The sequence below is a fragment of the Panthera tigris genome, chromosome B3 (genome assembly GCF_018350195.1).
Source record: "Panthera tigris isolate Pti1 chromosome B3, P.tigris_Pti1_mat1.1, whole genome shotgun sequence".
NCBI classification, from domain to species: domain Eukaryota; kingdom Metazoa; phylum Chordata; class Mammalia; order Carnivora; family Felidae; genus Panthera; species Panthera tigris.
Genome location: NC_056665.1, coordinates 60,145,177 through 60,163,778, shown reverse-complemented (window position 1 = coordinate 60,163,778; position 18,602 = coordinate 60,145,177). Strand labels below are relative to the sequence as shown.

At 36.7% G+C, this 18,602-nt stretch overlaps 1 protein-coding gene across 5 annotated transcripts in view; it reads right to left on the bottom strand.

The window, feature by feature from the left end:
- The window catches only part of TTBK2 (tau tubulin kinase 2), a 167,905-nt gene that overhangs the window by 113,176 nt on the left and 36,127 nt on the right, over positions 1–18,602 (bottom strand). For 4 of the 5 annotated variants that reach the window (XM_042989059.1, XM_007081723.3, XM_042989058.1 and 1 more), the window contains exon 3: positions 14,118–14,265. In XM_042989059.1, coding sequence (XP_042844993.1) covers positions 14,118–14,265 — 148 coding nt within the window. Of the gene's footprint in view, positions 1–2,635; positions 2,748–14,117; positions 14,266–18,602 lie in introns of those variants that run through there. The other variant, XM_007081722.3, reaches the window with a different exon arrangement.

Sequence of the window (18,602 nt, the reverse complement as noted above, 5' to 3'; positions counted from 1 at the left end):
AATGTGAGAGTTCCAGTTGCTCCACATCCTCCTCAGTACTTGGTACAGTTAACAGTTTTAATTTAAGCCATCGTAATGGATGTGCAATGGTAACTCACCATGGTTTTAATTTGCATTCTCCTAATAGCTAGTTATGCTAAACATCTTTCCATGAGCTGATCTGCCACTCTATACCCCCTTTGCCAAAGCCTATTAAACATTTTTAAATGGCTTATTTTCTTACCATTGAGTTTTCAAAGTTCTTTACATATTCCAAATATAAGTCCTTTGCAGGTATGTGACTTGCTAGTATTTTCTTCCAGCCTATAATTTGCCTTTTCATTTTCTTAGTAGCATCTTCATAAGCAATGTTTTTCCTTTGCTAAACTCCAATTCATTGATTTCTTCTTTCATGAATCATGCTTTTGGTCTCATGTCAAAGAACTTCTTGTCTACACTCAGGACACAGAGATTTTCTCATTTTCTTCTAAAAGCTATATAGATTTATGTCTCAAATTTAGATGTGTGTTACATTTTAAGTTCATTTTTGTATAATATGTTTGGTTTAGATCAAGGTTCATTATTTTTGTATGTTGATGTCCAATTATTCCAACGCCACTTATTGAAAAGATTATTCCTTTTCCATTTTGCAACTTTATAAAAAATTATCGGCCATATTTGTGTGGGCCTATTTCTGGAATCTCTATTCTATCTCATTGAGCTACAGCTCTTTCCTTTGCCAATAAAGTCTTGATTATGATAGCATCATGCTGTTTTTAAATCATGTAGTTTCATTTTTTCCAACATTTTTCTTTTTCAAAATTGTTTTGGCTATTCTAGGTCCTTTGCCTTTCTTTAGAAATTGTAGAATCAGTTTATAACTAGGCAGAGTGCTGTTGGGATTTTTTTTTTTATCAATACTGCTTTAAATCTATAGATCATTTGGGGAAAACCACCATCATTACTATCGCGATTCTTCAAATTCATGAGTACAACGTATTTCTCCATTTACTTAAATCTTTTTTTTAATCAGGGTTTTATAATTCTCAGCATAGAGATCTTACACATATTTTGTCACATTTATAGCTGAGTGTTTCATTTGGGGGGAGCTACGTAAAGTTTTTTAAATTCAGTTTTTAATTGTTTATCACTAGCATATAGAAATATGATTGCTTTTTCTGAGTTGACCATGAATCACTTGCTAAACTCACTACTTTAGGAATTTTTTCGTGGATTCCTTGGGATTTTCTACATAGATGATTACGCCATCTGCAAATAGGGACAGTTTTATGTCTTCTTTCCAATCTCTATGTCATTATTTCTTCAAGTATTTTTGATGGACCACACTCATTCTCTTCTCATTCTGGGTCTCTGATGATACAAATTTAAGACTTTATCATAGTCTTGTAGGTCCCTGAGGCTGTGTATTTCTTTATTTTTAACTGTTTTCCTCTGTTTTCAAATTACATCATTTCTGTTTATCTATTTTCAAGTGCATTGACTCTTTCATTGTCATGTCTACTCTGCTATTGAGCTGATTTAATGAGTTTTCATTTCCATTACTGTATTTCTTAGTTCTAAATTCTCCATTTAGTTCTTCATATCTTCTATTTCTTTGCGGAGACTTTCTATCTTCTCGCTCAATCCTGGAACATGGTTGTAATAGCTGATTTTAAAACTGTTTTTCAGAGAATTTTAACATATGTGTGATCACCATCTGTTAGGTGTCTTTTCCCATGTGAGTTCAATATTTCTGATTCTTTTTAAGCTGAGTAATTCTAGATTGTATTCTGGACACTTGGAATATTACTTTATGATACCCTGGGTCCTATTTAAGTCCCACTAAGAATGTTGGGTGTATTTGTTTTGGACAATAACTGACCAGTTGGGTTCACATTTCAAGTTCTGACCAGCCTCCTGTGGGTTCTATTTCCAATTTCAATTCAGTTTTCAAACCCTCTGTAGTCATACTGAATGTGTTTTATAACTGTCCCACGTAGTGTCTAGTTTGGGAGTTAAGGGGTGGTCTATCCCGTATTTCAGTCCTCAATGTTTCTGTATGCTGTTTAGGATCAGACTCAGGTAGGTACAGCTTGGAAGTCAACTCATGATTTCATAAGTAACTTTAAGTAGTCAGTTTCCCAAACTCCTCATTTTCTTGCAATCTCTTGGTTCCCCGGGGCTCTCCTTTTCCAGCTTTCCAGCAGAAAATTGAGGCTTCATTAACCCCACTCTGCCATGTACTCCTCAAGACTGGGCCAAGCAACAAAAAAAGAGCAGAGGGAGCAGAAAAGCCATGGGATTTACCTCTCTCTTGAGACCAGAGCTCCTCCAATCTGAGAGGAAACTTCCCCTCCCTCTGAGATTTAGGCTCCTGCCTGCCCCCACTGAGGCCACTGCAGCTGCTCCCAAGGACTGCTTGAGGCCTGGGGTGCAAGAAAATGAAGAAAAGGAAAAAAAGAAGAAAAAAAGAATGATGCGGTATTGCCACATTTTCTCTGAGCATTAGGAGACCCCTTCCCGGAGCTCCTTGAGTCAGAACTAGAGGGCTTCTCCTGGTAGTTTTTCTGTCGTGTTAATAATGCTCACTTCCAAGTTTCAGGATACATTAAGTTCAGGCTGGGGCATACTGGAAGGAAAGAAATGGTAAACTCACCGCCGGTTCAGTGGTACTTTGAATTCTGGTCTTCTTCCCCAATCTGCCTCCTACTATTTATTTTTCAGAGTCCTCAAATAGCCACTCCAAGCACTCTGTCCAGGTTTTATAGCTGCATTCAGTGGGAGAGACAGGGTGAAGTGTGCTTACTCCATCTTATCTGGAACCAGAACCTGGACTACTGCTTTTCATAATAACTTTGAGGAACTAATTACTGAATCTATTTATATAACTTTGATTGTACAAAATTAAAAATTAAAAATAAGCAAATCCTATATTAACCTTATTGTGAAAAAGGAAATAAGTAAGCCAGTAGAATCACATTTTTTAAGCATATATTCTTTTGGATATTATATGCTTATGAAAAAAGTGAAGTTTTTAATTGTACTTTGCTTTATTTCTTTAAATCTTATTTTACTTGCGGATTTTTGTAAATGCTATGACTGTTAGAAATTTGTTAAAAGAAGAAAAAAAAAGTAGGAGTTATCCAAAGTACAAAACAGAGGAAGTAGATTGCAGAGAAGAGGTTATAAACTGTTTAAAAAACTGAAAAAAGTTGGAGGATGACCAACACTCCAAGTCTAAGCCAAGAGTTTCAAGAGGCAAGCAAAGCGGGCAGGAACCAATTCAAGGTCTTGTATGCCAGGTTAAGGTGGCTGGACTTTACCTGAGAAAAGGAAGGCCCTGAATTGTTTTAGCAAAGGTTGGGAATGCTATGATGCAATCAGTATGTTTGAACAATTATTCCTGCTGCAGAACATAAAGGTGCATAAAAAATGAGTGTTACTGTCTGAATCTTAGGGGTCATGTTAAGTTGCAGAACAAATATATATACAATATGATTGCACGTATTGTGGAGGCATATGGGTAAGAGAGGGAAATTTTACATACACACACGCAAAAAGTCATGTCATATGTAATCAAAGGATTTTATAAATGATTATGATTCCATGATTTATATATAGAATATATAGCACATGATTATATATACGCATGCGTAAAGATAGATAGATAAATAGCTGATTATAATATGTACTATTTCTGGAAAAAAACAAAAGAAACTAGTAACAATGGTTAATTTTGGAGGAGAGTGAGGGGCTAAGAGAAAGCAAACTTACTTTTTATTCTTCTGTTTGATTTTTAAATCTTGTACTGTGAATACTTACACCCTTAAAAAGGGTTGTAAAAAAAAAAAAAAGAGCGAGGTCTTACACACGAACTAGACAGAAGATAGTAAAACAAGATAAGTATGAATGAGCCTAGCATTCAGTACCCCAACTCCTAGCATATAGTCAGCTCTCAAACACTCTACAGATCTCTCCACAAATAAGGTATTACTAACCGTTTATAAAGCAAGTTCATAACACAAAACAGTTTTTTTTATTATATCACACTACACTAATTCACCATGTATTTTCAATCATTCAGAAATGTAAACAGAAGATAAAGAGCAAGAATGGATTCCGAAGATATTTATTATCATTATACTACATTTTTACTATAAAAGAAAGATTTGCATAATTCTTTTCAATTTCTTAAGCACTGAGGGATATAAAAGGCTTTACAGTAAAAGATCCTCTCCTTTCCCGGTCCCTCCTAATGCCAATACCCAAACATAACCATTTCCAATGGCTTCTTGAGCTCTGTATGATTCCAGACTTTCATTGTGCTTATAAAGCACATATAACTATATGTGCATATGTATATACAAAGACAAACATATATACATTATATTCCCTTTCAAGAAAATGTAACTCTGCTCCTTAAAATAACCTAGAACTATTCTATTTCTATATGTCCAGAGTAATGAATAGACAAATCCCCAAGCTGGCAGATAATGTTAAATCTTCCAAGTAGAGAATATTAAAATAAATGCACTGAACAGATAAAGTTCTCAGAGATCTCCTAACACATCTTTGATGGAACAAATGAACCTTAACCAGGGCAAGCAAAAATTACTTTAGGGAAAAGAAGTACCAGATGAAATAAACAAAAGAGCAGATGACAGGTTAATAAATGGGTAGATGATATAATAAAGGGTGAGAGTTTATCTCTAACCTTTTAGTCCCAGAGTTCAATTACTCTGTTCTCCCACAAAAGGAGTTATCAGAGATCTTCTAACACCCTTTGATGGTACAGATGCACCTTGATGAGGGCAAGCACTTTGGAGTAACTTTCACAGACAGTCTTCTATACTGGACAGACCAGTAGTCTAATCCAAAAAAGACGTTGTCTCTCATTCTTACAACTGGGGAAAGGGAGTAGTCATACTTTTCAGCAGAAGCTAGAGACTTCAAGCAGGAGGGCAGAAGAGGTACTGCTGCTCTTCCGTACTAGCAATCCTTCTTCCCAACTCTCAGCTTGTGCTCTGCAGTCTCCAAGGCAAAAATAAAATGCAAGACCAATATAACAGAGTGAAAAAATTTCCCCAGAAGTCAAAACAAAATCAATTCCTTTTTAAGGGCTATACCGAAGTAGTTTTCCTCTACATTTATGTGGGGCAAGAAAAATTAATTCCCAGCTATTTCAACTGAGAATAATAAAAATAAAAATAACAAAATTACTTGATTATCAAACAATGGCATTTAGTCTATTTTTTTAAGTAGCCTCCATGCCCAATGTGGGACTTGAACTCACAACCTTGAGATCAAGAGTCATGTGCTATAACCAAATGAACTAGCCAGGCACCCCCTATTATTTTTTGATATTAATAGGATCTTTCTATACTTGCTTTTAGAGAATCTAGAGGAGAAAAAACTTAGTTTATAAATTATCTTCTCATCTAAGATAAAGAGAAAAACTTCAGTTTTACTCAAGTTGGTGCATAATGAAAGAGTACAAGAGATAAGATGATGCTTTATTTCATTCACAGAATGAAGTAGTTAAAATGGGGCAGGAAAGCTAGACAACTTTCTAAGTCACTCATTGATTTAAGCAGTGATTTTTAAACACCATAAACTTCATTAGATTGAACACATTATGGAAGGCACTTTCACATAAGAATTAGTGAGAAATCTGATCTGTAGGATACTTTTAAAGAAAAACTATTTTATGCTTAGGTATATCATTATATAGTAATTAGAAGCAAATAAACAAAATTTAAACTTTTAAAGATCCAAGAAAGCTTCTTTGATGAAAAGATATACTAAGTATAAAACACAGTAATTTTATAATACTCTTGAATTCCCAAAACAGTAGAACCACCTATATCCAAAAATAAAAAACTTCTAAACCAAATAGAAATGATTTTCTGGAAGATCCAAGTGACTGTTTTTTATAACAATAAAGAGTTAAATCTCTATACAACATGGTTTGGAGAATCTAAGCTGTGATCATCTAAACTTTTTTTTTTTTTTTTTACTTACCAAAAAAAAAAAAAAAGTTTATAAAGAAAATTGCCAGAAATAGAAGTTATTTTTCTTACTCTCTCATATCGCCATTTACAAATGTATGCTATCACCAAATACAAAGCTAATTTGTGCTACCATTTTGCTCCTGAACATAATATATATGTCAAGTTTAAGTATATATAATTCTTTAAATAGCTTGCAATTTAAAAGGGAACACAAATGTATTTTTATTTTATTTATTTTCTATTCATTTTTGAGAGAGAGACAGACAGGCAGACAGAGCTCAAGTGGGGGAGAGGCAGAGAGAGAGACACAGAATCCGAAGCAGGCTCCAGGCTCTACGCTGTCAGCACAAACCATGAGATCATGACCTGAGCCTAAGTCAGACGCTTAACCAACTGAGCCACCCAGGTGACCCTATTTTTTTTTAATGTTTTATTTATTTATTTTTGAGAGAGAGAGAGAGAGAGAGAGAGAGAGAGCGCGCACGCACGCACACGAATGGAGGGGAGGGACAGAGAGAGAGAGAGAGAGAGAGAGAGAGAGAGACAGAAGGCTCCAGGCTCTGAGCTATCAGCACAGAACCCGATGTGGGGCTCGAACCCACAAACCGAGAGATAATGACCTAAGCCAAAGTCAGATGCTTAACTAACTGAGCCCCCAACACAATGTATTTTTGAAAATAAACAATTCAGGAGCACCTGGGTGGCTCAGTCAGTTAAGCATCCGACTTCAGCTCAGGTCATGATCTCACTGTCCATGAGTTCGAGCCCTGCATCAGGCTCTGTGCTGACAGCTCAGAGCCTGGAGCCTACTTCAGATTCTGTGTCTCCCACTCTCTCTCAAAAATAAATTAAGATTAAAAAAAAAATTTTTTTATAAAAAAAAAATAAGCAATTCAGATGCACCCCATGTTTATAGCAGCACTATCAACAATAGCCAAAGTATGGAAAGAGCCCAAATGTCCATCAATGGATGAATGGATAAGAAGATGTGGTGTGTGTATATATATATATATATATATATACACACACACACACACACACACACATATACGCACAATGGAGTATTACTCGGCAATCAAAAAGAATGAAATCTTGCCATTTTCAACTACGTGAATGGAAATGGAGGGTATTATGCTAAGAGAAAGACAAAAATCATATGACTTCACTCACATGAGGACTTTAAGAGACAAAACAGATGAACATAAGGGAAGGGAAACAAAAATAATATAAAAACAGGGAGGGGGACAAAACAGAAGAGACTCATATTTATTGAGAACAAACTGAGGGTTACTGGAGGAGTGTGGGGGGGGGATGGGCTAAATGGGTAAGGGGCACTAAGGAATCTACTCCTGTTGCACTATATGCTAACTAATTTGGATGTAAATTTTAAAAAATAAAAAAACTAAATTAAAAAAAGAGGACTGACAAGGAAGAAACTGTAAAGTCTCTTGATTCAAGAACCTTCTAAAGGATTTGCTCTCAAACTTGTGTGTGCATTAGAATGACCAAGAAAGCTGAAGAAGGCAGCTCACAGACTCTGAATCTGTTAAGTCTCTGAGTGGGAACTCCTTTTCCTTTTGACAAGATCTTCAGATGCTTTGGATACAGAGCAAATTTAAGAATCACCTTATTAAACACTCCTAGAGGCTAAAAGTGCCTATTTATCCAAGGTGAGAACTTCTAAACTGGAAGATTTTCACTGTGTCTAAAAAAACCATTCTATTCATTAAATTTGCATATTCTTATGCAGTCTCGGGATAAAAGCATAACACTAAAGGTTAAATATGAACCTGGAATAATTATTTGACAGAAAATTACTAACTGCCAAGAAATAACTGATATTAGAGTTTAAACATGAATGGTTCATTTAAAGTTTTCTTAAATTAGACCTACATTTTATTAAAATTTTCTATTCAGATTTGTTATAAATACAAGGAAAACTTGTAAAAAATTTTGGACACATTGAGAAATACTTAAATATAATTAAACAGAATTTTTCATTTGTAAAAAAAAATTTTTTTTATAAAAAAATTAAACAATTCAGGGGCTCCCAGGTGGCTCAGTCAGTTTAGCAGCCAACTCTTGACTTCGGCTTAGGTCATGATCTCATGGTCCTGGGATGGAGCCCTGGCATCGGGCTCCACAATGAGTATGTTGCCTGTTTGGGATTCTCTCTCTAGTTCTCTCTCTGCTCTTCCTCTGTGTGTGCACACACTATCTCTCTCAAAATAAATAAACTTAAAAAATAAATAAATAATTCAAACACATTAAAAAGTACACATTAAGAATAAACCAGACAGAATCTAGTGGTTATTAAAACCTATTGAGAAAAATGTGTTGGCCCAAGAGCAACTAGTGCCCTAGTGCCATATTGTAATCTCAATTATTTCCCAATAAAAGGAAATAGGGCTTCCTGGAGAAACAGAGTTCCAGATTCCAACAATAGCATGGGGGAAAGTTCAAGGAAAGCCTGAAATATGGCCTGTGCCAGAAAGGAAAGATGACATCAAAGAACACTGGAGTTAGAAAGACACAGCAACCAACTTGAAAGGGCTTCCACTAGCCAAAGACACGAAAATTTGAGCATCAAAATAACAATGACTGTAATGAGTTGAAATAAAATACATAAAAATCCTTGAGTTCATGGTGATTCTGGAAACAAAAACAAAAACAAAAAAATTCACCGGTCATATATGGCACAAAGCTCATTATTCTGAGAACTGGAAAATAAGAAGGATCAAAAATCAAGTCTTTACCCTGCCCTTCTTACAGCAACTATGTTTCGGGGGAAACACAGAGCTGGTGAAATAAAGTTCTAACTTGATAGAATAATTCCACTTCAGAAATTTGGCAGAAATAAAAGAATCAGAAAAATCACTATTTTGTAACCCCTATGGAAACAATATATCCAGACAATGTACTCTTGCCAAAAACAACAGCAATCACAACATGAATCTCACCGAAGCTCTATATATCTACTACCAGTTCATAGGAAACACAGAGGCTAGAGAAACATGTTAAAAGGCACCCCAAGTATGTGATTAGCCAAATCCAGAATTTGGACTATTCTATAGAATAGAACTAAGAACTTCATTTCTCCAACAAATAAATGCAGGGGCACCTGGGTGGCTCAGTCAGTTAAGCATCCGGTTAAGCATCTGACTCGTGATTTGGGCTCAGGTCATGGTCTGATGGTTCATGAGTTCAGGCCCTGCGTCGGGGTCTGGGCTGATATCACGGAGCCTGCTTGGACTGGTTAGGTTCACACAGCAGTGGATGGTGGAATTGGTCCTGATTCCTCAGGTGTCACTTTTTTTGTCAACTACAACTTATGTTTTTCTATATATTATACTTCTGCCACTTCCCACTGGTCAATGCTATAGTCAAGAGTCAAAGCATGCCTCTCAGTCCTGCTCACTCACCAGTTCCTTCCCTCCCCATCAGTGCTGACAAGGTATCGATAGGCCTCAAAGACAGAACAATAGGATATTTTTGATACAATGGGAGAAATTAAACACTGCATAGATTTTAGATGGTATTGAGGAATAACTTGTATTTGATAGGTGTTTAAAACTACTGTTTATGTTATTTTAAAAAAGGAGCACCTTACCACAAATTATAGATCTTAGTTATAATAATGTATCAATACTGGCTCACCAATTATAACAAACATATCCCAGAAGCAGCACCAGGATGCAGAAGGAACCTAGCATTTCTTAAATATTTCTTAAATATTACTCCAGCAAGGTGGCAAAGAGTGTTGAAGGAGTAGGATATAGCTGCAACAGGACTGGCCAAGTGCTGATACATCAAAGTTGAGTACTGGGTACAAAGAATGTTCTTTATATAATTATTTCCATCTTTGTGTATATTTAAATTTTTTCATAATAAAAATTAGGGAAAATAGCAAAGTTAAGATTTGCCTGTCTTGCTGCAGGATTATAGCTATGTATCAAAATTTTATAAATGGAACAGGAATCTTTATAAAAAGCATTGATGATAGGTTTCTGAGGTGCTACAGAATTACTGATGATCAATTTGAAGTCATGAGACAGAAGGTTTTTTCCTCTTACACCAGCAGTGCAAATAAAACTGTACTTACTAAAAAGACCAAAAACAAAAAAAATGGTATAGTGAGATACAACTCAAGAGGGCCATTAAAATGGAGAAGTGAAGATAGCTAGGATATTGCTACAAACATGTACTGAAGATGGGAGAAAAGGAAGGAAAAGGAATCTAACAGACGAGGGAGGCAATTATCGCCTTAGCTCTAAGTTTCAAAGCAACTGAATTGAAAAAGGTTCGGAGACAGTAAAGTCCAAATGGAGACAAGGAAGAAACACAAATAAATTATACACAGATATATATTACTAAAAAGAAAAGCTTATTAAGTTGTATGGTTCTATTTACTAGGATACTTTACAAAATAATAACTAAGTGTAGACGTACTATCTAGTACTAGAAGTACTGCCTACAGACATGGTTTAGTCTAGTAGCAACTAACGCATTCAAACATATTTTTATTTATTTATTTAAGTTTATTTATTTTGTGAGAGAGAGAGAGAGAGAGAGAGAGAGAGAGAGAGAGAGAGCGCGCGCACACAAGCAGGGAGGGGGCAGAGACAAAGGGAAAGAAAGAATCCCAAGCAGGCTCTGTGCTGTCAGTACAGAACCCAACGCAGGGCTGGAACTCATGAACCACAAGATCATCACATGAGCCGAAATCAAAAGTTGGACACTTAACCAACTGAGCCACCGCCTCTCAAACACATTTTTAAAAACCAAGTACAATTCAGGAGTCAAACTTGACTCAATAGAGAATTGTAGGATACATCCAGAATTGGTTCAGAAAGCTGTGAAAATAGAGTAATCTGAGACAGTAGCATAGGGAGGTGATTTAGAAGAAAAGATGGGGTAAAACGCTAAGGCCTTCACACTTCAGGGCCGGTGAGAAAGGATCATACTAGTAATGAGAGTTCTGCGTGAGCTAAGGAAATACAGGGTTAGACTGAGAGAAAATTGAGAACTGAAGGAATCCAGGAAAAAAAAAAAAAAAACTGTGAGAATTTTGAAAAGGGGGATTGATTTATTACAAGGAATAAAACTTAGGGCTCTGGCTAAATTCACCTTAAAATATCTTTTTATCTTATAAAGAAACAAATCCTTATACTACCTATCAAAAATTGAACATCAGTTAAAAACCAACCAATCCTGGGGCACCTGGTGGCACAGTGGGTTAAGCATTCGACTCTGGCTCAGTTAATGATCTCACAGTTTGTGAGTTTGAGCCCCGCATCAGGCTTTGCACTGACAGCTGCAAAGCCTGGAGCCTGCTTTGGATTCCGTGTCTCCCTCCCTCTCTGCCCCTCCCCCACTCACACTCTGTCTCTTGCTTTCTCTCAAAAATAAACATTAAAAAAAAATCTAAAACCAACCAATCCTTTAAAGGGTTAGCCTCTGGTTGTATATCTTCCCCTTATACACTTAGCCTTTTTATTGGGGTCAGTGAGTAAGAAGTCATTATATCAAAAGGAAGGCAAGCAAGTCAGCCCCATAAAAATGTTCTCAAAAAGGCCCAAATTCTAAAGCACTTTCAACAAAAAGAAGTTGTGAAGCATTAAGTACGCAGAAGGCATAAGTGAGAAAGCCAAGAAGAGTCAAGAGCTGCCTCATTGAAATACAGACCATAGAAATGAAACCTTAAAAACAAAAGAAGAAATACAGACCAGAAGATAAAAACCCATTTATTTTTGGAAGGTGAAGGATTGTGAGAACTAGGATGTGGTTATAAGCGGGTAGGAAAAACATGTCAGTTAATAGTATGAAAGATAAAATAGCCAGAAAGAGAAGGAGAGCCTCAGCATCTCAGGGTTTAGCATTAAAGTTGGGCACCTGGGTGGCTCAGTCAGTTAAGCGTCCAACTTCGGTTCAGGTCACAATGTCACAGTTTGTGAGTTTGAGCCCCCCGTTGGGCTCTGTGCTGACAGCTCAGAGCCTGGGGCCTGCTTCAGATTCTGTGTCTCCCTCTCTCTCTGCCCCTCCCCTGCTCACATCCTGTCTCTCCCAAAAATAAACAAACATTATTTTCCTCCCCTTCCCTTCCCCCATGTCTTCTAAGTTTCTCAAATTCCACATATGAGTGAAAACATATATGTCCTTCTCTGACTGACTTATTTCACTTAGCATTCTACCCTCCAGTTCCATCAACGTTGTTGCAAATGTCAAGATTCATTCTTTCTCATTGCCAAATACTATTCCATTGTATATAGAAACCACACCTTCTTTATCCATTCATCAGTTGATGGACATTTGGGCTGTTTCCATAATGTGGCAAACAGAGAGGGAGGCAAACCATAAGAGATTATTAAATACAGAGAACAAACTGAGGGTTGATGGGGGGGAGGAGAAAATGGGTGATGGGCATTGAGGACGGCACTTGTTGGGACAAGAACTGGTGCTGCACGTAAGCGATGAAGCATGGCAATCTACTTCTGAAGCCAAGACCACACTGTATACACTGTATGTTAGCTAACTTGACAATAAATTATATTTTAAAAAATAATAATAAATAAACTAAATTTTTTTTAAAAAGCTACTGAAGTTATCTTCAGGCTTTATCCCATAGAATCCTGGGTAAATTGCAGTCAAAATAGGCAAGAAACCTACTGAAAGACCTATAGAGCTATATCCTGCCTCACCTGGAAACATCTTCCCAGGGCCAAGTAGGAGAAAGGTGAAATGGCACTGTGCAGGCCACACTGATGCTGACATATCCTTTATGAGCTTGTCCGAGAGTCAAAGAGATCTGCTAAGATCTGAGCGACCCAGGAATTGGTAGCTCCAGCCGCACCTATTTGTGTGGCCTCTATGTCACTGAGCTGAGAACAGCTCCAAAGAATCAGGGAGTACGGAGAAAAGTGAAAAAAAAAAAGAGAGCACCATCTTTTCCCCTACTATTCCTTCTCCAGTTATGTTTCTTCTAATAGGTATTGATTTATCCACTGCTTTCCTAATTTCTCATGTTTTGGGAAAGCTAATTTTGGACTAAAAAATAACTATTAAACAGATCTATAATTTTATTAGCATCAGGCTCTAATCAAACGAGCCAATTGTTAGAGAAACCTGGATAATCAGAAAGCTTAGGCAAAGGGCAATGATTAAAAGAACAGACATTGCCAGAATACGTAATACACACACACTTCATTAACTTAACACAAACTAGTTTACTAGAATTCCAAACATCAAGAATTCACAAAGAGAGCACATTCACCCTAGAGACTACACAGCCATGAATTTGAAGGTCCTAGGCTACACAGCATTTTGTGCTTGCTATTTCTACCAACTACAGTTATTTCTACTAATTCTAGCAACTTCCTTTGCTCTATATGTTACCACTAAATTCCTTTAGATACTAATGAATGTCCCATAACAATATCAAACCATCTAGAGCTTTACGAGATCATTTAATGTGCTAATAACCCCATTTAATTGATTCAGACAAAACATTTAAATATCAGTAATATCAGATTACATCATTAAGCTGAAGATACAAAGATGAATATAAACTAGCAATAAATTCAGGGTATTACATGACTGGGTTAAAGTTAGAAAAAAACTTATTTATCCTTGTAGTAAGAAATAGGAACCCAAGTAGAAAATAGATCTCAAAAATGACAACAGGGCAAGAAAAAGTTATCCACACAACAAATAGTATTATTTTTAATCCATCCTGCAGTATGATTTGAAGGCAGCTTCCTTAGTGATTAAAGCATATTTACACCCAATGACATGAGTAGAAACAACTCAGAGGTATTCATGTTTAGTGGTTTAAAAAAAAAAAAAGGCAAATTTTTACCAAAACAGACTTACAAAAACACTTTCTAAAGCAGAATGTTTTAGGTAATTCACTCTGTCATCCTTGTTCACCATAAAAAGGAATTCCCAAAGTCCAATTAGCCTAAGCAATCAGTATCTCCACTCCTACTAGCTAGTGATAAAATTTCCAAGAGAAAAATGCTATGCATTGTTTATTCCTGATTATTCATTAATAGTTTGAGAATGTAACTGAGGTTTAGAAAGGTAACAGCAAATTATAAATTGTTTGGTGTATCATACAAAATAGCTTACCTTGTAGTTTTTTCAGTACAGCAACCTCCATTTTCAGAACTTGTTTTGGTTGTTGAGCTGATTCTACCTTCAGTGCAACATTTTCCCTGGTAAGCATGTCCAAGGCATCGTAAATTTCTCCAAAGCCCCCACCCCCAATCTTCCTCAACTGCAGGGGAAATAAGAACATACACACATAAAATTACTAGAACATTCTAATTGGAAACCAATTCATCTCTTGTATATAATTTTACTATCCCTATTTGAGGATAAAAGATCTCAATATCGTTAAATTAACTGCACATATGCCAAGAAAACAGATGCCTAGAAATACCATCAAAACCTTTTCCCATGGTTTTGCCCACAAAAGGTAATTAAATTATTTCAGCCACAATTTTAAAATTTAGTCTACAGCATCAAAAATGTCACAAAAAAGGACAGCACCTGAAAGTTTCACTTGCCACAAATGCCCCCCAACAACCAGATATGCTATTTTAATTCTAGGGCAACATTTGTAAACTTTTAAACCATGAAATCTTTTTGCCAATCAAAATCATATCTGGACCCCAGCTGAGATGTGTATGTGCAGAGGCTGGAGGTGGGAGTGAGGCAACCAGAGCCCAGCCTTCTCAGCACCACTTATCCTCCTCTCTGAGGCACTGAGCAGACTCCACAGAAGAGACAGAAAACTCCTGTTCTAAACTATCCCAGAGTTCACTATATAACTATATGCTCAGATAAGACAAAGTCTAATCAAATAAAACACCTTCAACAAACACTTAATATCCTTACTGATAAAACATATTAGCTTAACTAGGGAATACCAGGATCTCTGTCTGAGTACTACAAGCAAGTTCTCAAGTGTTAGTGACAACTAAACCTGTAGAGCTATGAGCACCAAGGTGGGTAGTATACTTCAAACCAGATGTAGCACGGAATTAGCGTTCTTCCATTTCCTGAAGGTCTTCTCCTTTCCACATTATCAAACACCTAAGACGTGATGTAAAGCAGGCAGTCCTCACTGGAGGCACAAGGGTCCTAAATCCTAACCACCCCAGAGGACTCACTTTAAGCTCTACTTCTTTCAAGAACACTGCATTACTGATTACCTCCAGGCATATTTCTCTATCTTCTGAATCTCTATAGGAATTATTTGCTTAATCATTTAATCATTTTACTAACCTAAACACCTCAGATATCACTTGTATTAATACACTATACTATTTTTTGACTTTCCACTGTCAATGTCCTAGCTCCCTACAGTGAAACTAAGTTTCTTCAGAAACAGCCACACCTTTCTATTTTTTTGTTTCCCTTACAGCAAGTGGCTAAGTGGTAACTACATAATTATTGCTAAATAACTATTCATTGCTTTGTATATAAGAGCCATAATCCTTTATTCCAGTTGGGTGATGGGAAGAGATAGCATGAGAAATTCCAGTATGAGCGCAGGATTAAAATAAAGTTCCAGAACTTCATTGCAGTTAAATTGTTTTTTGTTGGGCCCTGATTGATACTTACAATTCTTAATATCTGTCTATTAAACAAAGCCTAGTATAACTTTAAAAATCCATAAGCAATACCAAAGGGACATTTTTCTAATTATGGACAGTGGTGAGAGGTACCTTCATGTTTTACCGCACAACAACCTTACCAAATGACAGAACAGAAAATCTAGACCAAAGTAATGATTTTGCTCCTTGGTCTACTCCTATAATGTCATCTCAACAATAGTGGGAACATTAATATTTTTTACTGAGCTTGACAAAGCATTAAGACATCATCAATGTTTATAAAGCAGAAAGCTAGAGGCAGTTTAGTATGATGGGGGTATGTAGATTAGGGAAAGAATGGTGGTAAGGCCTGTGGCAGACTTTGTTTCCTAAAGATGATCACAACAATATCACCCATCCCTTTTCCTCTTCTTCAGTGTGACCTTGCCCCTCACCCAAGATACAGCATCCATTCCCCACCCTCTTAAATATGGGTTAATCTTGTGGCTGCTTTAACCAACAGAACATGGTGAAGTAATACTGCCCCAGCCCTGAGAACAGCCCTTAACCAGCCCCGCAGTTTCTGTTTCCTGTCTCTCAAAAGCCAGCTACCATATAAAAAGTGTGACCATCTGAGAAGCCACAGACCTGTGAAGAGGTCCTAGAAAATAAGCTACCAGGGATGACAGGGGGAGGACTAGGGAACTAAGGACCTTCAAGTCACCAAACAGCCCACTTGGAAGTTGGGTCCTCTAACCCACCCAACCCTGCCGAGTGCCACATGGTTAAGAGACGGTTAAGAGACGAACTGGGGCACCTGGGTGGCTCAGTCGGTTGAGCGGCCGACTTCGGCTCAGGTCATGATCTCACAGTCTGTGAGTTTGAGCCCCACGTCGGGCTCTGTGCTGACAGCTCAGAGCCTGGACCCTGTTTCAGATTGTGTCTCCCTCTCTCTGACCCTCCCCTGTTCATGCTCTGTCTCTCCCTGTCTCAAAAATAAATAAAAATATTAAAAAAAAAAAAAAAAAAAGAGACGAACTATCAGGCAAACTCATCTCAAATTCCTAATCCACAAAATTATATGTAAAAAAATAATTGTTTTTTAAGCCTCTAAATTTTGATGCAGTTTGTTCATAATGGTAGATAACCAAAACACCATCCATAACAATGAGACTATTTCTTACTAAAATGCTACTATGCCTGCCAAATTTGGGGGACATGTTCGATATGTATATTAGTTCTAATTATCAGGACAGAGCAACTAAGCCAGGCATAGCTTCATTTGTCACCTTTTGATATGTCTACTGGAAACAGCCAAACTTTATCACAGCACTTAATACAAAGCACTCACCAAAGAAACACTCATTTCTGACTTACATAAAAGATTACTAATTGTAATCTTCCTGCACCAATCCATGATGACAACATGATTCTTTTCTTACATTTACTCAAGTAAATTTTCAAAGCCAATTGATTTGCCTAATTGGTTAAAACACTGTATCATAGAAACAAAATTTGTATTTCTAAAGGAAGAATCTTCTTTTTCCAATCTGTTGATAAACTAAGGAAACCACTAAAACAACTTTCCTACACCTGGTAATGAACAAAACTCTGATTAAAATACATATTTAAATACATCTGAAACAAAAATTGTTCCTTGAAGAGCAGAGAAGATGGCAGATTCCAAGTCCAGGACAAGGAAGATATCAAAGGACTATTAGGATCATGTTGAAAGACTCAAGAGACAACTTGAAGGGTGTCCTCCCTTAGTCAAATGGGACAGTTTAGGGATCAATAAGGATAGTAATGACAACTGAGTGAAATATATGAAATATGCTTAAATCCATGCATTCTTGACTACCTATTTTTAAAAATCTCATTGGTCACTTTTGGAAAATGCCAGGGAACCAATTCATTATTTTGAAAACTGGTAAATTAAGAAAAAGAATTAAGCATTTATTCTCTTTTCCTAATCAAAATGTACCTCAGGACAATCAAATAGTTGACAACAAAAAATTTCTCTTTGTAGATGTACTTTAAAAAATGAAGGAATGACAGGAGTGCCTGGGTGGCTCAGTGGGTTGAGCATCCATTTTGGCTCAGGTCATGATATCTTGGTTGTAAGACTGAGCCCCATGTCAGGTTCTGCATTGAGTGTGGAGTCTGCTTCAGATTCTCTCTCTCTCCCTCTTCCCCACTTGCACACGTGTGCACTCTCTCTCTCTCTCTCTCTCAAGATAAACAAACATTTAAAAAATGAAGGAATAACAAACGCTCAATAATCTGCAATTAACAGACCTAGAAAATGATGATCAGGACTGCTAAAATGAGAATGGCCAATAGGACACACAATGTCTTGATGGGTGATAAGACATTATGTGCCTCCTATTGAAAGATCACAATACCCTTTATGAAGAAAAAAAAAAAAAACGCCAACTCAATAAACAAACCTGAACTTAGATCTAATCAAACCCCAATAAATAACAATTTGGGGATGCCTGGGTGGCTCAGCTGGTTAAGTGCCCGACTCCTGATTTCAGCTCAGGTCATGATCTCATAGTTCCTGAGATCGAGTCCCACACTGGGGGTTGTCGGTGCAGAGCCTGCCTGGGATTCTCTCTATCTCTCTCTCTCTGCCCCTCCCCTGCTTTCTCTCTCTCTCTCAAAATAAATAAACTTCTAAAAATAAGTAAATAAATAAGAATTTACATAAAATACATGAGACAGAGAAACCTATTAATACCACACAGAAGAAATCAGAAAAATCCAAACTGTGAAATTCTACAGGTAAATGACCAAGTTTCTTCCATAAATAAACTGTGAGGAACAAAAGCAAGATGAAAAGAAATCTAGAAATTAAAAGATATTTAAGCGATGTCAACCAATTGCAGAAGAATACTTAATGACATTAAAAAATTATTACTTTTTTAGATGTGATAATATTATGACTACATTTTTAAAAGAATTTTTAACCTTTAGAGATACATAATTGTAGTACACACAGAAGAAATAC